General features: G+C 44.2%; 2 protein-coding genes across 2 annotated transcripts in view; one reads left to right on the plus strand and one right to left on the minus strand.

The window, feature by feature from the left end:
• Positions 1-7,380, minus strand: part of TUT7 (terminal uridylyl transferase 7) — a 48,271-nt gene extending 40,891 nt beyond the window's left edge. The window contains exons 1-2 of the mRNA XM_083403307.1: positions 7,137-7,380; positions 2,537-3,052 (exon numbers count right to left, since the gene is read on the minus strand). Of these exons, the coding sequence (XP_083259433.1) occupies positions 2,537-3,032 (496 nt within the window). The 5' untranslated portion in view covers positions 3,033-3,052; positions 7,137-7,380. The remainder of the gene's footprint in view (positions 1-2,536; positions 3,053-7,136) is intronic.
• DAPK1 (death associated protein kinase 1) overlaps positions 7,093-22,089 on the plus strand; it is a 551,448-nt gene continuing 536,451 nt past the window's right edge. The window contains exon 1 of the mRNA XM_083403321.1: positions 7,093-7,108. The gene's annotated coding sequence lies outside the window, so the exon portion shown is untranslated. The remainder of the gene's footprint in view (positions 7,109-22,089) is intronic.

A 22,089-nucleotide genomic window follows, 5' to 3' on the forward strand; every position in this document is an offset into this window, starting at 1 on the left:
TAGCAGCTTAGTGCCTTAGAAAAAGGGGGTGGGGAGCGGAAAAAAATCTCAAGACTCGCAAGACATTTTCGTCTTGCGAAGCAAGCCCATAGAGAAATTCGTCCTGCGAAGCGCATTGAAAAACGGAAAACCCTTTCGTCTAGCGGGTTTCCGTCTTGCGAGGCATTCGTCTTGCGGGGCACCACTGTATATAGAAACAGAACAAAATGTACGTTCCTATGCACACACAAAACTTCTAAAGGATCCCAGGAGTCAATTTTAACACACACACACACACACAAAGTTAATTCTGCTCATAGCTGTCAATGTTTCCCTTTTTTAAAGGGAAATTCCCTTATTCCAAATAGGATTCCTCGCAAGAAAAGGGAAAAGTTGACAGCTATGATTCTGCTCCAAATTGGCTTTTATCTTAACATAGTGCAGACTCACAACACTGGTTTCTTTTCTGTAATATAGGTGGTGATCATTTCGCATGGGGGTTCCATACCTGCCCCCCCACCTCGTTCTGCCATTTTCCAGGTCCAAAAGAGCCCAAATGTCGGTGACTGCACATCAATGGGATGCACCTAAAATGGTTGTCATCTGAATTTTTTGGAGGCAGGGAGGACAGGCCTCCCTATTAGGCTATCAGGTACATTGGATTCCTTCCATTATTTACTATGAGTCCAGAATTTCAGACAGGCATCATTTTGCTTTCCCTTTCATTAACATTTAGGCGGGGACCAACAATTTGTTTTAGTCTACGCTTTTGAAATGTGATACCACATCCTGTTTTGTTAAAGTAGAATAGTGTTGAAATCACTCTCAGGGTAGTATTGAACTAAATTTTACTCAGAGTAGACCCACTGAAATTAATGGCCATAACTAAATTAGATCCTTTAATTTCAGTGGGACTACTCGAAGTAAAACATAGTTGTCAAATTACCCTTAACCTTTATTTTCAGATACAACTTTAAAGGGGTCTACTGAACCCCAATAGCAGATAAGCACTGTCAAAAAGTGGTGAAAAAGAGTTAACTTGATATGATTTTATTTTTTTGCTTAAATCATTTCCATACCACTTTATATCTCAAAAAATCTCAAAGTGGTTTGTTTTTCTTTCCAAAGTTTCCCAAACAGCTCCTGGTCATCTGAATTGCATTTAAAAAAAAATGAGATCACCTTAAAATTCTCTACCCAACCAGACACCTGTATGTTTTGCTTAAGATGTGGGACTAATCTTGGTAACAGCTAGGCTTTTTGTTTAAAAAAATGGGAGGTGGCCAATGCTTCTTTATTCCAAAATCCTAGGTGTGTAACCTGATCTATGTAGCATCTAGCAAAAATTTACTCAGCCTCCGACTTGGAAAGAAGTCTACAAAATCACCTTATGGCTACAGCATCTGGCCTACTTTTTGCATGTGTGTGTGTGTTGTTTGTCCTCCCCCACCAACTCCTTTATATAACACCTTACTTGTTGAAGACTTCTGCAGAACTCAAAACTTGTTATTAGTTTGTAGCATTCTGGTTGATCCTACTAAAGGTATTACCCAACTGTGAATTTTTGGAATTTAAGCTTGTGTCTCTTAATATTTGTGTCACCAAACAGAAAACAGCATTATCCTAAGCATCCTGTTCTCATGCTGCATTAACTTACAGCCATGAATGCAGGTGGCGGTAGAGGAAATCAAGTAGTTTTAAGATAGGGGTGGGGAATCTGTGGTCCTCCAGATGTTGAACTACAATGCCCATGCTAGACGCAGATGATGTAAGACATGGTCCAACAGCAACAGAAGGGCAGCAGGGTTCCCACCAATGCCTTAAGCCGGAAATCAAGCTTTTACTTAAAAGCACATTTTTATCCCTTAAGCGCACCCATTCAGGGCTTTGGGAGTCCCCCTGGCACCAGTGCACATTTGAGTTGGCTAGAGCAGGTAGCTGATGATGGAAAAATCTCAGACGCATTTTTTACTCAATCCATGTAGGGTACAATACACCCCAAAGTTCTCTTGTGTAAGCTGGGCACGACCATCACCATTTCAGTAAGGACTGTGCAACACAGCTGCCCATCAGATTTTGTCCCCAAGTACTGATTCTGTCACAAGGGCATTTGTGCAATACTGTGTAAATTTAAGGGCCTACTGTTAAATTTTAGATGGCATTCTTAAAATATTGGGACGACTGTTTATGAATCTGAAATATTTCCCCCCCCCCAACCTTTTCTGGTGGGTTTCATAGTTATTGGGAAGGCAGATAGCAACACAGCTTTTAGCCACTTACCTTACACAGGATACAACTGTGATTGCTACAAAGAACACCCCACAACAGCTAAAGCAAGATATAGGATTGATATCAACCCAGTCATTCTTTGGTTGTTCTTTAGATTAGCAGGTATTGTGCCATAACTTAGCAATAGAGCACTATCTTGAAATATTGTAGATTTTACATTTTCTAAGGTTAGAAGATACCTAAAGACAATTCTTAAGACTACAGTCACCCCAAAATATTTGAACACATTTTAAAATACAAGAAAATGATCTAAAGGTGTTTATATTACCCGAATTTCCTTTCCTATCTGATAAATCGTCACTTGTTAAGTCTCTCTGGAGCTGCTTCCTTCCATTTCTGTTTCCTTGGCTCTCACACTCATGAGAAGAATCCTTCCTTGTCCTGTTAACCACAGGAACCCGGGGCGTAGATCTGTATTCTCTCCAACTGTCTAAATTAGCATGATGGTTGTCAGACACCCACTTTTTAATTTGGTCTTTTGAGACTTCATTTATCCTCATCCCTTGATTGTGAACAGTGTTTTTAGAAGAATTTGGGTGATTGGAAACACCGTGTGCCCCCTTTCGGGGACTTGTTCCATAGTGACCCAGTGCTCCCTTTCTTTTCTCAATCCCTATGTCCATCTTGTTGCCGTGTCCATTTCCATAATCATCCATTGCTTGGTAATCGTGACGTAAAGCACACTTCTGGAAATCCTCCTCATTTAACATCCCCCGCTCCTTATTGCGTCTGGCAAAGCACGGTTTTGCGGCATCTCCCATCATATTAGCTGTTCGCGCTTTCCCTGTGGGATGGGGAAAGAAATACATGTTCAAAACGGGACAGGTAGGATGCCGTGAAGAGGGCAGGGGTGAGTTTGACTATGTGGGAGACTTTTTAAAAAAATATTTATTAGAAATTTGGAAATTACAGAAAAAAGAAAAAGAAAGAAGAAGAAACAATTAAAAAGTTTAACAAAACATACATTAGAATTACAATAAAAAAGCAATAAAACAATACAAAAAAAGAAAAAAAAGAGAAAAAGAGAAAAAAAAAAAAAAACCCAACACATTTGACACACACATCCAATATTCCATATCTTTACCTTTCATTAACTTGTTTCATCGACCTCCTCACACCTCCCTTTTTTGTATTCTATTTTGATTAACTATTTCAGCAAATTCTTTCCATCTTACTCAATTTTTGTTCTATAATTTATCTTAATGGTCTAACCTTAAATTTTTCATTTTATCCCGTTATCAACCCACTTTTAGTTAATTCTTTATTACATTTCTGCTAAAACCATATAGCTTCATTCCATTGTGGGAGACTGAGGGTCAAATTTCCACTAAGCTTACTGGGGCACCTTGGGCAAACTACTCTCTCTCACCCAGCCAAGCTTTTACAGTCATACCTTGGGTTACAACCGCTTCAGTTTGCGTTTTTCCTGGTTGCGGACCGCTGAAACCCGTTAGTACCGGAACAGGTTACTTCCGGGTTTCGGTGGTCGCGCATACGCAAACGCGGGTTGCGAACATGCATCCCGCACAGATCACGTTCGCAACCCGAGTGTCCACTCTATTGGTAAACATAGATTCATAGAATTGTAGAGTTGGAAGGGACCAGAAGAGTCGTCTAATCCAACCCTGATCAATGCTGGAATCTTTTATCCAATGCGGGGCACAACCCTGAGATTAAGAGTCTCAAGCTTTACCAACTGAGCTATCCCACATAAGAGAAGCCCAGGCCAAAGGCCCACCTAGTCCACTACTCTGTTCTCACGGTAGGCACCCCGATGTCTATAGAAAGCATGCAAGGGAGAACTTGAGCACAAGAGCATTCTCCCCAGCTGTGATTCCCAGAAAACCAGTATTCAGAGTCATACTGCCTCTGACTGTGGAGGTCGAACAAAAATATGTTACCCCTACACAAACCAATTGTCAGATTTTGAAATATAGCATGAAATGTGAGAGAGAAGAGAAATGGGTCACAGAATAAAATTTATGCCAAGTATTGTGACCGTCCAAGGTAGTCACACTAATACTGTACAGTAGTACCTCGGGTTAAGTACTTAATTCGTTCCGGAGGTCCGTTCTTTACCTGAAACTGTTCTTAACCTGAGGTACCACTTTAGCTAATGGGCCTCCTGCTGGTGCTGCGCCACCGGAGCACGATTTCTGTTCTCATCCTGAAGCAAAGTTCTTAACCCGAGGTACTATTTCTGGGTTAGCGGAGTCTGTAACCTGAAGCGTATGTAACCTGAAGCATATCTAACCCGAGGTACCACTGTAATATATCCAGATTTATACAAACTGCAGCGGATTAGCAGCTCCAGCAAGACTATTGCCTTTAAGAGCTCCTCTGAAGGGTGTGGGTGGCTACACAACCAACATTCCTCAACCTCTATCATTCTGCTAATGACCTAGAAAACATATGCAACACCCAACAGAGAGCACTGAACTCCAAAGACTAGCACAGCAAATAAGAAGCTGATGAGGCAACTACATAGTGCTAGCACTTTGAACTTCAAATTACAGGACTTGCCTCCTGCTCTTGTATTAGCAGAGGCAGATGTTGGAGCAAAGGAGTGGCATCAGTCTTAACTCATCCTACGATGAGTGTGCATGGCTTGTAGCTGTGAGAATTACATACATCCATAGCTGTCAAAATTCCCCACCCCTCTGTCTGACAGGATTACAGAAAGCAGCCACAATTAACAGCACAACTGATAGCACCTTTGGAACATGAATTCAAAGTGTGCTGTATAAAATGGCACATAGAAAGAGAATATAGTGAAAATAAAAACAGGCAGCAGCCAGACAAAAGCATTAACTCTATACATGCAGCAAAACTGTAAGAGATTTATTTAAAGTCCAGCCTGTTCTGTCATTCTTGAGACGGGAGACACTTTATCTTCATGCATTCTTAAGGAAACCATCACCAGCTAAGCAATTTAATGTGCATGCAACTTACAATAAGTGTGCACATAAAAGCTAGGGTTATTTCCCTTAAAAAGCAGGACTTCTCTTTCATCTTAAACTGGTATATCAAGTTAGCTGCTTTGAACACGACAGTGAATCTTTGTGCAAAACCATCACACCACAACCTTACACGGGAAGGGACCATAGGTCTAAGCCACACGATACCTTTAAAGCAATCCTATTCCACCATAAGTCATGACTTCACCAAAGAATCCTGGGAAAGGTAGTTTGTTAAGGGTGTTGGGAATTGTAGCTCTGCGAGGGCACTCCTAATAATTTTCAGCACTACAGTCCCCAGGATTATCTGGGAGAAGTCATGACTGTCTAAGTGTTTTAAATACACAGTGTGGGTTTGACTCATCCCTGGGCAAGCAGCATTATGTGACAAACTTCCTTGTTGCCAAGGCTTCTTGCTGGCTCTTGCAAGTGAGCAAGCCTAGTGAAGGAGGGTTGGGTTGCTTGCTGCCCATCTACCAGCTGAGATGATTGCTGTGCTAGCTGCAAAGGAACAAAAATGTATCCCTCCACATCCAGCATGGAAACACAGAGGGCTAGCAGTGAGGTGACAGATCACTCTGTTCCTCTTCCACAAGTGTGTTTGACAGGGAAAACTAGCCTGCTAAGACCCTACTTGTCGGTGTTTCCATTTTGGCTGCAGATGGCCTCCACGGCCAGTATGGAAATATAAGTTACTAGCCTCTTTAGAGGCCAATACAACAGAAAAACAAAAATTACAGGCTAGGTCCTTTTGTGGACTTCATTATAAGGCTGACACTAGCTCTTTCCATAGGTCATTCAGCTTCTTTTTATGTACATTAACAGATTCTCCATGAAGATGAGAGAATATCATAAGGATATCCTCAACCCTTCTGTTTTCTAATCATGTCTGGGGTAGGAGCTGACCACTATTTTAATTGTCACACAAAAAGGCACAGTGACAGGGAAACATAATTTCCGTATTTCTGCTTCATCCTCACCTTGAGTCCATCCACTTTTTCCTTTAAAAGTGCTGGTGGTTACAGCTGCCAAGCAGCAAGAACAGCACATGTTATATTTGAAAGTGTCCAACCAACAATAAACTCTGGCAGTCACCACTCACAAGGGAGTTGTTCCCTGGACCCATGAGTAAATATGTAATTACTAAGGCAGAAGCCAGCAGGCAGAGCTTTTTAACACAGAAGGCTAAAGAGCACCTCTGAAACTTCCCTGCTTTGTCTTTCACATATGAATGCTACAGCAGGACAGAACGAAGATAAAACCTATTACTTAATGGAATGTACACTGTGGCCTACATTACTTTATAAAAATTGTGTGTGCAGGTAACATTTCAGTCCCTATCGCAAACAGATGTAAAATCTCTTATGAAAAAGAGCTCCCTTTCCAATGAACAAACCGATTTCTGCAAACCTCCCTGAGCCCCTTTAAGGATGGATGGCCAGTCTCGGGAGTTTCATCCTCCCCGACATCTCCTTAAGGCGAGCGGTGATCACATTTGAGTATTATTCTCCAATTAAAGGCTTGACTACACGGCCCAATCAATTTTATTTTATTTTATTTCCTGCGGCCAGGCGGGCAGATTTTAAGCTGAAGTCGGTGAAACGACAACACACGGGAAAACGCCTCCGGCACCGAGCGGGGGTGATGGTGGTGGGCTCCCCTCCCCTTGCCCAGGCTGAGGTGACCGGGGCCACTTTGGGGGGGGGAGGGGAAGAGCCCTTCAGGCCCTCAAAGACCCCCCCTTCCCCTTCCCCCGGGCGCAACGTCAGACCGCCCGTCTCCCTCGCACCCCCGGGAAACTACCGGCGGCGGGTGCGCGCTCCCCCGTCCCCACCCGGGAGCCAGTCCGTGCCTCACGGAGAGAAAGAGGCGGCGGCGGCGGCGGCCGGGCGGGTATGAGGATGAACTTACTCGGTAACCGATCTAACCGCCCTTCGGGCCGCAGCCTCCTGGCTTTCGCCTCCTCGCCCTCGCTGCCACGGCCGCCGCACCCGGCGCCTTATCGCCGCTCCATTGTACCGAGGCGGAAGCCGCCCGCAGCAGCAGCAGCCCCCGTCGCACAAAACCGTCCGAGATCCTGCCCCCCCCCCTCCGTCGCCGCTCCTCGTTCCTCGTCCTTCCGCCCTCCAACTCCTCCTCCTCCTCCCTCTGCCCCGCCTCTCAGCAGCGCCCGGCGCGCCGCCTTCGCGCCATCCGGCGCGCGGTGTTTACCTCACGGTCTGCGGGCGCCATGACACGAGAGGCAGGTGAGACTCCTCTCCCGGCCTCCGCGGCTGGTCGAGAGGAGCCTCGCTGTCGGAGGAGGAGGGCGGAGAAGGCACGAAGGCGCGCTGACAAAACACAAACAACACATATGTACAACCCCAGCCACATGGGCGGGGTATGAATAATAAAAATTATTGTGAATTATTCTGCGTAATTTTATTTGTATGCCACCTTTCCAAAAGCATGCTCAAGGTAAAGGGATCATTAGCGTACAGCTTCCGGGTCATGTGGCCAGCATGACTAAGCCGCTTCTGGCGAACAGAGCAGCGCACGGAAATGCCGTTTACCTTCCCCCCGGAGTGGTACCTATTTATCTACTTGCACTGGCGTGCTTTCGAACTGCTAGGTTGGCAGGAGCTGGGACCGAGCAACGGGAGCTCACCCCGTCACGGGGATTCGAACTGCCGACCTTCTGATCGGCAAGTCCTAGGCTCTGTGGTTTAACCCATAGCGCCACCCTCAAGGCGGCTTACAACATGAAAATTTAAAAAATCGCATATTATTATTCATTGAATATTCTGCTTTTTGAGGGGGTTACAACCCCTCACAAAGCTGTTTGGTGCACAAATAAGATGGTAGTAGAAAAAGATACAGAAGGTTGAGGGGGGAGGACAGATTTCTTCCTGCCCAGCCTTTCTGGGTGGGTTTCTCTGGATGACTCTCTGAGGGGTAGAAGGCATTCATCCACCCTGCTTATTTAATGGCATCTCATGCTACCAGGCACAGACACATATTTAAAACATTCCCTGCCTTAGTGTCCATACTTTCAGCAGAATATGTGTGCATAGCTGTCAACCTTCCCTTTTTTTTGCGGGAAATTCCCTTATTCGAGCGCTGTTTCCCGCTGTTTCCCGCTCCTATCCCATAGACTGTCTTTGGGACAGGTGAGGCGGCTGATCCCTTATTTTCAAATCTGAAAGTTGACAGCTATGTATATGTTCCCTTTACAGCTGTTACTTCAAATGCAAGGGCATCAGTGGTCGGTGGTATGAGGGTGGCAGGGCACGTGGCTCTGCTCTTCGCTCCACATTTATTGTCAACTTGCGCAGCAAATGCATCTGTGCTTTAAATATTGTTGAATACTGTCCACAGTTGGCTAAAGGGGTGGGAAGGGGAGAATAATCAGTAGGTGCTGTGCCAGTCGTGTGATGGCAAGTCGCAAAATTCTAAATTATCATAATAATGTGGCTGTGGATGGAATGAAGTTGTATTTCACCATCACTCATTCTTGTGATTTATGTTCAGGGGGAACTGTAATTCCTGTGGAAGGAAGGCATGAGCTTCAGTAATGTTGCTTGGTTTTGTTCAACAAATGGCAAAAACTACAAACATGGCATGTCTAGAAGAACCATAGAGTCCAGTATTCCAGCTTTACTAGTTGTTGCTGTTTTTAATAGGATTGCCTGATGGCCTTCTGATTTTAAAAAAAAATGATTTACAGCCTCTTCATCTACATATTAAAGTAGTAATAGCACAGTAATCTCTTCAAAATAAAAGTCTTTGCGACATAGCACCACACCCAAGCAGAAACTAGGTCAAACTAGCATATATGAATGACTCTTAACCTCATCTATGGACTGATTAAAAGGACTTAGATGTGACAGTGTCTCCTTGGAAATAATTGTCAAAATTGCTTCCAAAACATAATCACTACTCAAGGTGTGTTTATAGCTGGCTTTTCCTTTAGGTCTGCTGTCAGAGCATGTGTGAGAAGGCTTGAGATACTGACTAGTACACCATTATCCAAGGGTGCGAACCAGCAGTGCTGCCAGCTATGTTTCTTGCCTGAGATTAAAACAGTTTTTGATGGGTTCTTGAAGGTAAAATCTATGTTGATTGCTCATTTGCATTCTCCCCCTTCTCTTCTGAACAATTATATTAACATGAAAGAGAGGGAGAGGTGCTTTAAGCCTCATGCATGTAGTAAACACTACAACTTTAAAGCTATTTAAGCCTCACACATGGGGGGTGGGGCACACAAATTAGACTTTTTGATTGAAATGCCAAAAGGTGGGATTTTGCCACCACATAAAAGGGAGACACCTAAGTGAAAGTATGGCCATTTATAACTGACTAAAATTATGATTTCCAATGCATCAAACATGAGATTTTAAAAATGTACTGTATTGTTTAATATAAGATAAAAATTGTAGGTGTGTGGCCAGCTTAGAAAAGGGATTTTCATTCTGTCACACCGTAGGGAATGCCCCTTCTAAAATGATATCTACTATGTTGTGCTTATAACTCATTCATTCATGTGCAAATATATGCAGATTTAGTTGATTATTTATTAAATCATGCACTTAATATTAAAAAAAAATTAGTCAGGCTATAGCTGAACTATAAGAGAAACCATTGCCTTTAGCTGATCACTTCAATACTAGAAATACAGACCTAGATTAACTTTGACTCTTCTAAGTTCTGCCTCTTCACTCTCAGTAGTGGCTAGTATCAGTGCTATTTTTCTAGAAAAGAGGTGTCAGAACTCACCATTAAGACTTCCCTTGTTTTCTTATAATGACAATGGTACCCACCAGAGCTGCCAGAACTGAGTTCCAGTGAGTTCCAGCTGAAAAAAGCCCCTGGTTATAATCAATCAATTTTTGCTAGAAATGTTTCCTGAACCAGCAGCAGAATACTGGAAATATTTAAGGAATGTTAGATTCCAACACTATATTTGCTCTCTTGCTCACATAACTTACATTTGATGCTGATGTGTTCAGATCACTACCCTGAGCAATGGGAAGTCCTGAGGCACAACACTTATTGGTGTTCGATTTCCATTGGAATGCTTAAGAGTAGGTTGGGTGGAAACAGGAAGGAAGGAAAGAAAGAAAGAAAGAGGACAAGGCTCCTTTACCTCCTGTCAGGGAGGGAATTTCAGTAGGCGTATATCAGCGAATTCCCTCTTCACAGCTATTAAAGGCACAGAACTATTAAAGGCACACCTTTGCTTATATCAAAGGTTACCCTTTATATCAAAGGTTACCCTCAAAGGTACCCTTTGAGTAAGGCCTGCGTTTAAAATGGAAAAGTAGAAGAGCAAAAGAGCTGTCCTCTTTGGTATCTAGCCACCCCACATGTATGGAAAGAGGCTGTATGAGGATGAAGACAGATTTCAATAGGAGGTCAAGCTAGAGATACTGGCTCTCCATACCACTACAGTGGTACAGTGGTACCCCGCAAGATGAATGCCTCGGAAGACGAAAAACTCGCAAGACGAAAGAGTTTTTCGTTTTCTGAGTTGCTTTGCAAGACGGATTTCCCTATGGGCTTGCTTTGCAAGGCGGATTTCCCTATGGGCTTGCTTCGCAAGACGAAATGTCTTGCGCCTTTTTTTTAAAACCGCCAATGCATTCCTACGGGAAACCGTCAATACGCAGTGGTGCTTCGCAAGACAAAAAAACTCGTAGAACGAAAAAACTCGCAGAACGAATTAATTTCATCTTGCGAGGCACCACTGTACCTCGCTTTACAAACTTAATCTGTTCCTGAAGTCCGTTCTTAAACTGAGGTGTGCTTTCCCTCATGAGGCCACCCGCCCCCGGTGCCCTTCCACCATTCGGTTTCCGTTTGTAGACCAAGGTAAAGTTCGCAAACCGGAACACTACTTCCAGTTTTGCAGAGTTCGTAAACCGAATTGTTCATAAACAGGACTGTTCTTAAGCCGAGGTACCACTGTAAAACATAAAAATATATCACAGTGGTTTACAATATTCACAAAACCCATATGATAGAAGCATGAAAAAGTTTAAAACAACATGTCCAGTAGGTCAGTTTCTGCTCACACTCACACATCCCTCTCTGCTCTCCATCCAGAGTTCATGGACTCATTTTAGCCAGACAAAAATATTTGGGATGCAAAGCAGAACCAGTGAGCAGTGTGTCTTGGGGAGATTTCTGAAGGCCAGAAGTCTGGATTTGGACCTGAAGTTTCCTACTCCTCTATGGCTTTAGTAGAAATGTTATAAGGACTTGAGTATAAATAGATTAATGGAATTTTAAAGGTAAAATAAGGTTAGAATGTGCTAGGATAATTATAGGACAGATAACAGAGGAAGATGGAAAGGAATTGCTGAAACATTTGACAGAAGTGGAATACAAAAAGGGAGGTGTGAGGAGGTCGGTGAAATAAGTGAATGAAAGATAAGATATTGAAATTGTTTGAGTGTTTTAAATTGTTTTTGTTTGGTTTTGTTAGTTTAATGTGCTTAGTGTTATGTAGTGTCTTTATATTGTATTGTATTGTATTGTTCTTTTTCTGTTTTTATTTGGTTTTGTAGTGTGTAAATTGTTCAAAAAGCAATAAATATTATTTAAAAAAAAAAAGAAGTTTCCTACTCCTCACCCCAACTGCAAGATGATGGTGGACCATGGAATACAATAATGCAAAACTGTAAAGTATAGGTGAGGGACAGAAGCAAAGCTGGGAGTATTTGGGGATGGTGTTCCCAGTTTCATTTTAATGGCAATCATTATAGTATCACAACATTGTTGTGAGATAATACAGAAGTTTCAAGAGTTGTCAGTCTCTTTCTGTGTCTGCCAACTTGCTTGCTTTCCCACTAAATCATGCAACCGACCTACAAGATCAATTCAATCTGGGTACAAATCTGATTTAGAATGGCAAGCGTTTTAAAATCAACAATTCTCACTAGATGGCAGCAGATTCAAAATAATGTGTAAAAAGGAGTGTAGCTGCAGCCCAAATGTAGATTTCTGATGTGTATTCACATCACCTTGTGAAACGGTCCCTCCCATTTTATACACAACATAATTTCAATTCAGTAGTCACTTTCCTGTAGGAATCTTTATATAAGCCTTTTTTTGTGTGAATAGCTAACATATGTGCTGGAAACAGTTGTATGTAAACTTGAAAGCTGCTCTTGACCAGATATTCTCATCATGTATACACATACTAATTTTCATATTTATGAGTTTATTACTTTATTAAATTTATATTCCACCCTTTATCCCAAAGGAGCTCAGGGTGGCAAGCAACAAGTGACAAAACAATAATAGAAAAATTAAAGGTAAAGGTAAAGGGACCCCGGACCATTAGGTCCAGTCGTGACTGATTCTTTGGTTGCGGCGCTCATCTTGCTTTATTGGCCAAGTGAGCCGGCGTTTGTCCGCAGACAGCTTCCGGGTTTATGTGGCCAGCATGACTAAGCCGCTTCTGGCGAACCAGAGCAGCGCACGGAAACACCATATACCTTCCCGCTGGAGCGGTACCTATTTATCTACTTGCACTTTGACGTGCTTTCGAACTGCTAGGTTGGCAGGAGCTGGGACCGAGCAACGGGAACTCACCCTGTCATGGGGATTCGAACTGCCGACCTTCTGATCGGCAAGTCCTAGGCTCTGTGGTTTAACCCACAGCACCACCCGCGTCCCTAGAAAAATTCAAACATGCATGTAAAACTATTATTGATTAGAATCCTGATATAAGCAGTGCTTTTTTTCTGGTGGAACGCGCCAGACCATTTCTTTGGTCAAATCCAGGAAGATGGGATGAATGAGGTGCCACTGGGCTGGAACTAGGGAACCTCATTTCTCCGGGGAAGATGGTGCTCATCAAGGAATTGTGAATGGTGGGAGTGCCGAGGGAGGGGAGGGAGTCCTCTGGCATTGTCCCCCTCCCCTTAGCGCCATTGCATGTGTCCGCCCCTCCCCATGGAGCCCAGAGGTGCAGGCCATTGGCATCCCTCCTCTCCAGCCGCTCCCGACTAAGGGGATAAAAGTGTGAGGGAGTCCTTCATCCACATTAGGGAGCACCAGCCTGGGCATTTCACACTCACATCCTCTCCAACACCGCCTTGTGGTGTTTTTGCGAGGTTGGGTGAGGAGCTGAGAAAGCAGCAGGGAGAGAGAAAGACCCCTTAAGCTGAGGGATGCTCTAAAGCTGTGTTTTGGAGCTGCTGAAAACTTTGCGCAAAGCAAGAGCCAGATGTTAAGAATCAAGCAACAGGGCCATAGAATTGTAGAGTTGGAAGGGACCCCTGAGAATCATCGTCCAGTGTTTCTCGAACTTAGGTCCACAGCTGCTGGTCTACAACTCCCATAATTCATTATACAGTGGTACCTCTGGTCACGTACTTAATTCGTTCTGGAGGTTTGTTCTTAACCTGAAACTGTTCTTAATCTGAAGCACCACTTTAGCTAATGGGGCCTCCTGCTGCTGCCGCACCGCCAGAGCACGATTTCTGTTCTCATCCTGAAGCAAAGTTCTTAACCCGAGGTACTATATCTGGGTTAGCGGAGTCTGTAACCTGAAGCGTATGTAACCTGAAGCGTATGTAACCCGAGGTACCACTGTACCAATAAAGGCTGAATGAATGAACTCCCATCATCCCTGACCACTGGTCCTCCTAGCTAGGGATGATGGGAACCTGCAGTTGATAACAAAAATCAGGAAGCGATTTGGAGAAGACGAGGGTAACATCTTCATGGTGAGTACCGCCACCTTTCATTCTTGGGAAAAAGCACTGGATATAATATTCACAAAAAATCCTGTGCACTAGTTCCATGTAGCACTTTCTTCATAGATAAACAGAAGGGGCTTTTTGTGAGAAATAAACTGTGGCTTTAACTCTGGCCTGGGCTCCCAGTGGCTTCCCACAGCTGAGGCTGCTGAACAAACGCTTGGGCTGGGGTTTGCCGTTGGGGGTTTGCCGTTGGGGGTGGGGTTGTTGCTCTTGTTGCTCTTGGCTTTTTTGTATCTTTAGTTTAGATCTTGTTTCGATCCATGTGGAAATGGTCCCGTTGGCTTGTGTATTCGTAATGTTTCATTTATTGTTTATGACTAATTTTGTTATGTTGTAGTTAAAGTATTTTTCTCATTTGTCAGCTGTCTTGAGTTTGAAATGTAGAAAGGCAATTAAAATTACATATATGTATGTATGTATAACATCAAGGACAGATTGTGCTGTTCTTGTTATTTTTCTGTTCCACTGAAATCAGTGGGATTTGTTGTGTTGTAAGCTGTCTATTGGGGACGCGGGTGGCGCTGTGGGTTAAATCACAGAGCCTAGGACTTGCCGATCAGAAGGTCGGCAGTTCAAATCCCCACAACAGGGTGAACTCCCGTTGCTTGGTCCCTGCTCCTGCCAACCTATCAGTTCGAAAGCACGTCAAAGTGCAAGTAGATAAATAGGTACCACTCCGGCGGGAAGGTAAACGGTGTTTCTGTGCACTGCTCTGGTTCGCCAGAAGCGGCTTAGTCATGCTGGCCACATGACCCAGAAGCTGTACTCCGGCTCCCTCGGCCAGTAAAGCAAGATGAGCGCCGCAACCCCAGAGTCAGCCACGACTGGACCTAATGGTCAGGGGTCCCTTTACCTTTACCTTTAAGCTGTCTATTTGTGAGCTTGATTACAGGTGGGCTTTTTTGTTTGTTTTTAAAGGCACAGTGGCAAACGTTTCTGAGCTGGTGGGGTTTGATGCATGTTCCACAAAGGGGCAATGAGTCCCAAATGCATCAGTTCTGACAGTGGCAATGATTTTTCAAGATATGTCCTCACCATATAAATCCTGCTTCTCTTTCCTTATAGCAGCTGATGTATTCATGGAAAGTTGCAGCTGCAATGGAAAACCTTAAGTCATAACTCCTTCCAGCCATCTAACTGAAGCACATATGTGTAAACTAGATGCAATATTTTATTACGGTTTTATTTTGCCAGATAGTTTTGCAGACCACATTTTCATTTTCCTTGTTTCTCTTTTTGCCCGGTGCCATGTTATCTAATTTCTCCCAAAATATGGCAAGTTAAACACAAGGTGTTAAAAATACATTAGAGTGAGTCTGAGTCATTTCCCCCCAGCAAAGTATATACAACTGGGATGGGAGTAGGAAAAGAGCTAATTAAATATAATTATTTCTAACATGCATACATAGCCAATGCTAATTGGTTCTGCTGTAATGGACTGCGTTAGTTTACTTTGGCCAGTAATCTGGCCCACAGTTTATTGCAATTTTGCTTTGGTGGTGGAATCATCGTTATGGATGTATATGATTAATTACTACAAAAGTACACAGTCATACCAGTTGATAGTAGGACTTTGGGGCCCTGATCCTGCTACAGTTAGTACTCACAATGAAGCCCAACTGGAATGAAAGGAAAGAAGTTGACTAACAAGGCCCATTGCTTTCAATGGGAAATGCAAATCTGGGGTGGGTAACGTGTGGCCCTCCGGTTGTTGTTGCCCTACAACTCTGAAAGCATTGTACTTGAAAGCATTCATTTCAGTAGTGCAGACCCTCCAAGTGCAGTGGCGTAGCGTGGGGGGTGCAGGGGGGGCCGGCCGCACCGGGCGCAACATCTGGGGGGGGACGCGCTCGCACTCGCAGCTCTCTGCCCCTACCTGGCTCACTCACTCTCTCTCACTGCAGTGCTGGCTGTGCGAATCCGATCCGAGCCGCCGGGTCGCCGCCCACTGTGGAGGGGAGGGTGCCAGGCGTGCGGTGCAGAGAGAGAGTGAGGGACTATCTGGGGGAGGGACAGTGCAGCGGGGGGGGGGGGGGAGGCGCAAATTACTTGCCTTGCCCCGGGTGCAGACAACCCACGCTACACCACTGTCCAAGTGTCCCTATTTTCCAGGGACGCCCCTCATTTAGAGAAGCCATCCCAGTTTCTGAATTGATACTGAAATGTCCCGCTTATCCTTAGGATGTCCCCATTTTCACTGGAGAAACGTTGGAGTTATCCAACCTCCAAGCCGTCTGAAGGCAATCCTGTATAGGGAAGTTTGTTTAATGTTTAATGTTACTTAAGTTTTTATATATCTTGGAAGCTGCTCAGAGTGGCTGGGGCAACCCAGTAAGTTGTGTGGGATATGTTAAGTTGTGGGTGAACATATCAGACGACACAGCGTTTCTTCAAACAGCTCTTGTTTATTCACAGGCCAGAACAGAACTAAACTGAAGGGTTCAGCCAGCCTGCTTATATAGAGCTCCAGTACATCATAACTGTAACAACTTTCTGTAACTATCCAATCACTGAACGTCACTTTCGATCCCTTATTTGCATATGTGGACCTGAACTATCTACAGTATCCCCCTGCTGGCCCAGGGTGAGAACTTCAGTACATAACAGGATATAAATAGTAAAATTATCATTATGAAATGGGACATCCCTATTTGCATCGGAGAAATGTTGGAGGGTGTGGTGGTACTTTCTATTACAAAATTTATCTGGATCTGCAAAGGCTAACCAGATGCACATACACCTTTCAAAGTTTTTGAGGAAGAGGTAGTTGGGCAGCTTCCTATATACCAGGCACCCCCAAACTCGGCCCTCTAGCTGTTTTGGGACTACAACTCCCATCATCCCTAGCTAACAGGACCAGTGGCCAGGGATGATGGAAATTGTAGTCCCAAAGCATCTGGAGGGCTGAGTTTGGGGATGCCCGCTATATACAGTGATAAATAAATAGGCACTTGCTTAAATTCCTTCTTGTTCAGTATTGGTTTTTAAAAATTATTAATTGCTGTTTTTGCTATGGTTGTTAGTCCCCTGGTTGCAGAGGCACTGAAAAGTGACAACACTTGAAAATGCAGAGCAGCCAGTCCTATGTTGGTTGTTGTTTGGCAGTGATGGCTGGGGATTAAGGTAGCATTACCACCTAGGTTGCTGCTGGCTAGCTCCTCTTCACAGGTGCCTCCTGGAAAAATCAGTGCGAATGACTTCTGGATGCACAATATTTTCCACAGGAATTATTCCAAAAAATACTGTCATGGAGGGAAATGTTTCACTGGAAGATCACAGTGTTCCACTGCTCTGCAAAGGAAGGAGGGCACTGGAAACTCCTGGACACGAAAGGCACATTGCAATGCACCACTGTATACCTACAATGAGGAATCTGTGGCTCTCAAGATGTTGCTGTACTCCAGCTCCCATCAGCATAGTCACTGCCCATGGATTATGGGAATTGTAGTCCCTGGAGGGCCACAGTTTCCCCATTCCAGATGTATACCATAGAACAGGCCTACACTGCTTGAGATCTACCCATCCAAACCAAGCATGCCCCACCAGGGGCTGAGGAAATCTCCTTTTGCATCAATCTGCAAAAACAAAGGTTGCCAAGTACTTGGCAGGCCCCATTGTACATGGCTGGAGGGGTTTGTTAGGTTTAATGTGTTAACAGCCGTGCAGACCTTTCAAAGGCCATCTATAGTTGTAGATGCATTTCATCCATTTTTCTGGTCAACAGGACACCACCACCACATTTTATAGGACCCATGTAGTATCTTTGCTTAGAAAACAAACTTTGGTTAAAAGGGGTAAAGCTTTGGCAATGTGAGATTACCAACCAAAAATTTGAAATGCCAAGGTCTTCCCCGTGCTTCATTCTTCCTGTAATGGAAGAAACTCCAGAAGTATCATTAAAGGAAGAATTTGACATTAAAAGATAAATATGCAGTTACGCTGACCTGATCTGAGGAAAGTAACAAGATTTGGCCTTGAGTTATCTTTACTTAGTTTGTCCTCAGGCACAAAATACCAAGAGGCTTTTGTTTGTAACCTAGGATTTATTTCTGCTTCCACTGCCTCCTTTCTTTGTCTCCATCAAAGGACTCAGTGGCGTAGCGTGGGTTGTCAGCACCCGGGGCAAGGCAAGTAATTTGCGCCCCCTAACCCGTGGAGCCAGGTAGGGGCAGAGAGCTGTGAGTGCGAGCGCCCCCCCCGGATGTTGCGCCCGGTGCGGCTGGCCCCCCCTGAACCCCCACGCTACGCCACTGAAAGGACTTTAGGTAAGTGGCATGAAAATATGGTCAAAACACCACTTTTGAGATGCAATTGAAAATAATCTAATAGAAAATTCTAGACTGTGGGGCTTGTGACAGATTCCCTAAGTCATTCCCTAATTTTAGGCACTGTTCAAGAGCAGCGTCAGGGCACTTACAGTTTGAGCATGCATTCTGATTTGTTTTCAGGGAAAGTATGGTAAAGGTAAAGGGACCCCTGACCATTAGGTCCAGTCATGTCCGACTCTGGGGTTGCGCGCTCATCTTGCTTTATTGGCCGAGGGAGCCGGTGTACAGCTTCCGGGTCATGTGGCCAGCATGACTAAGCCGCTTCTGGCAAACTAGAGCAGCGCACGGAAACACTGTTTACCTTCCCGCCGGAGTGGTACCTATTTATCTACTTGCACTTTGATGTGCTTTCGAACTGCTAGGTTGGCAGGAGCTGGGACCAAGCAACGGGAGCTCACCCCGTCGCGGGGATTCAAACCACCGACCTTTTGATCGACATGTCCTAGGATCTGTGGTTTAACCCATGAGCCTTCATTTTGAGTTGCTGATGGAAAAGTTAATGACGTTATGTCAAAGCAAAACTTAGGGCTACACTTTCCAGTGCATTTTCCCATCACTTTCCTTGTTGCCAAAAGCAGGTTTTGGAAAGCAGGTTTGTTGGGCGAGAGCTCCAAATCAGCCTTAATTCTGCAACCTGAATTTGCTGATATGTGATTGAATCCCGCCAGAAAATAGTGACTAGTCTGCAAGTGGCCTGAGTCAATGCAGGCTAAGTAGGGAAAGGGAACTTGTGGCCTCCACATGCTGTTGGACTCCAACTCCCATCAGTCCCAGGCAACTTGACCAATGTCAAGGGGTGATGGCAGTTGTAGTTCAAAGTTGGCCACAATCTTACATACACACCCAATTCCTGATCCAAGGTTTTACGTCAGAGGAGCAAAACAAGAGGGCATCTGGGAAAAAGAGCTGGGGCATTTGAGCTACTGCAAAGTGGGCATGACCTGACTGGAAAACGGAGAAGGTCAAAAATACATTGGAGTTAAAGGGGAATCTGGAAAAGTTGCAAATAGTTTGGTGAGATGCTTATTTGAGACCTGACATTCACATCTTCAGCCAGCACTGCCCAAACTGAACCTTGACTCGAGTTGTTTTCTAAGGCTTCCAGTGCAAGCAACATAAACAAAGTAGAGAACTGGGTTAGATACATAGAATTTGGGTTTCCATCTGTGGAAAAGAACTGGGCCTTTAAGACTATGACTGGGTGCAGGAATTGTGTAAATCAAGGTGGTTGTTTTTTGGCTGAATATATGCTTCTAGCCCATGTTCTCTCTGGTGTGTTGTTTGACATGAGGAAATTTGTTCCAAGGACTATTAAGCACATGGAATTGGAATCCAGTGAAACTTTAACACCTCCTTTTGATGTTTTTCCAACCGTTGAAGGTGCATAAATGTTCTGCCCAAATGTAGCAACTTAAAGCGACACAGTTCAGAAAATCAGAAAATGGAGAGCAAAGCAGTTTACACCAGGCACCAGTGTTATGGGTCTTGTTATATAAAGTAGCCAGGAGTTCTGGAAAAGTGAAGGTGAGATAATGAAGGTTCCCTTTTAGTGCCAAAGCACTTTTCCATTTTTCACATGGCTTTGCAGCAACCACTAGTCTGAATCGTAGAATGAAAGAACAGAAAGTACCATGGTTCCTCAGGGCATCTGTGCGCATTGCTCTCAAGATTGACCTGGGCCTATCATCCGGGTGGCGCTGTGGGTAAAAGCCTCAGCGCCTAGGACTTGCCGATCGAAAGGTCGGTGGTTCGAATCCCCGCAGCGGGGTGCGCTCCCGTCGCTCGGTCCCAGCGCCTGCCAACCTAGCAGTTCGAAAGCACCCCCGGGTGCAAGTAGATAAATAGGGACCGCTTACTAGCGGGAAGGTAAACGGCGTTCCGTGTGCTGCGCTGGTTCGCCAGATGCAGCTTGTCATACTGGCCACGTGACCCGGAAGTGTCTGTGGACAGCGCTGGCTCCCGGCCTATAGAGTGAGATGAGCGCACAACCCTAGAGTCTGTCAAGACTGGCCCGTACGGGCAGGGGTACCTTTACCTTTACATTACAAATTTCCATCCACCTCCACCATTCCACAATGGTCAAAATCAGGGGTCAGCAAACTTTTTCAGCAGGGGGCTGGTCCACTGTCCCTCAGACTTTGTTGGGGTCCGGACTATATTTCGAAAGAAAAAAAAAGTATTACTGGTGACTGCAGACATGACTGACTCATTGAAGCATGTGTAGAATGCTCCTGTTAGGAGTGACCTAAGAGTGTATGCCTAAAGTGGTTACAGTTATCCTAATATAGCCTCTTGTTAAAAAGGTTTGCTGGGTTTTACAATGCTAGCTATTTGTCTGCTTAAAATTGACCCTCCAACCGCCTTCCCATTTATAGGGGGAAAGATTGAGGTTGCTTCCAAACGATCTGTTTATGAAGAATCTGAACTGATTTATTTGCACAGAGTTTCTTGGCAGGTTATAAGGTGCCAACTGTTTATTGAGCATTAATTCTGATGTTTTTGTGGGGAGGTTATATGACATTGTGTCAAGCAAGTGTAACTCCACACTTTGCAGGGCATTTTTCTGTCACTTATTGCACAAGATTGGGGGGGTGGGGCAGTCAGTTTGTTGTTATGTTAGCTTTAATTATGCAACCTGAACTTACCAGTACGTGATTGAATCTCACTGGAGAATAGCAACAGTCTGAAAGTTTCTTGGTTTAGAATCCTGCTTCAAACATCACTAGCCTTAAGTTTGTACCACCAGGGGGAGCAGACAAGACATAAAATTTAGAGTTCTGTTATGTTCTCCTGTAAAAATGAAACATGGGAATTGGGTTGCTTTTTTTTAAAAAAAGGTAAAATTAATTATATCATTCTCTTTTTGTACGAATTGTTTACAGAGGTTCTTCAAAGGCTATTACAGAATTTAAATCACAACAACTGTTCTCAAGATATTTATTGAGAACTTCCCAATTTGAGGTGAACTCTTGCTTTGGCTTTTCTTTGATCCTTCTTGAAAGGTTATCTAGCTCAGCATATTCTACAAGTTTCAATAGCCACTCTGATTTGGAGGGTACTTCCAGTGTGCAGCAATCCTTGCAGCTAATGTAGCATATAGGAAAACGTTTGGATTATCTCCCAATTTCTAATGGAACAACAGGCGACAGAGTGACTCTTTTTAGTTCTGTCTGTCTCACAGATGCTAGGACCTTCTGTGGATCAGTGTCTCCAGTTGATCAATGAAAGATAAGGCTACCAGTGTCTACTAGGCATGAACAAAAACAAACAAGATGAATTTTAACAGGAAGAAATGAAGAGTATTGCACTTGGGCAAAAAAAAATGAGAGGCACAAATACAAGATGGGTGACACCTGGCTTGAGAGCAGTACATGTGAAAAGGATCTAGGAGTCTTGGTTGACCACAAACTTGACATGAGCCAACAGTGTGACGCGGCAGCTAAAAAAGCCAATGCAATTCTGGGCTGCATCAATAGGAGTATAGCATCTAGATCAAGGGAAGTAATAGTGCCACTGTATTCTGCTCTGGTCAGACCTTACCTGGAGTACTGTGTCCAGTTCTGGGCACCACGGTTCAAGAAGGACAGTGACAAACTGGAACGTGTCCAGAGGAGGGCAACCAAAATGGTCAAAGGCCTGGAAACGATGCCTTATAAGGAACGGCTAATGGAGCTGGCCATGTTTAGCCTGGAGAAGAGGAGGTTAAGGGGTGATATGATAGCCATGTTCAAATATATAAAAGGATGTCACATAGAGGAAGGAGAAAGGTTGTTTTCTGCTGCT

The sequence above is a fragment of the Podarcis tiliguerta genome (genome assembly GCF_965153285.1).
Source record: "Podarcis tiliguerta genome assembly, chromosome: 11".
NCBI lineage: Eukaryota > Metazoa > Chordata > Lepidosauria > Squamata > Lacertidae > Podarcis > Podarcis tiliguerta.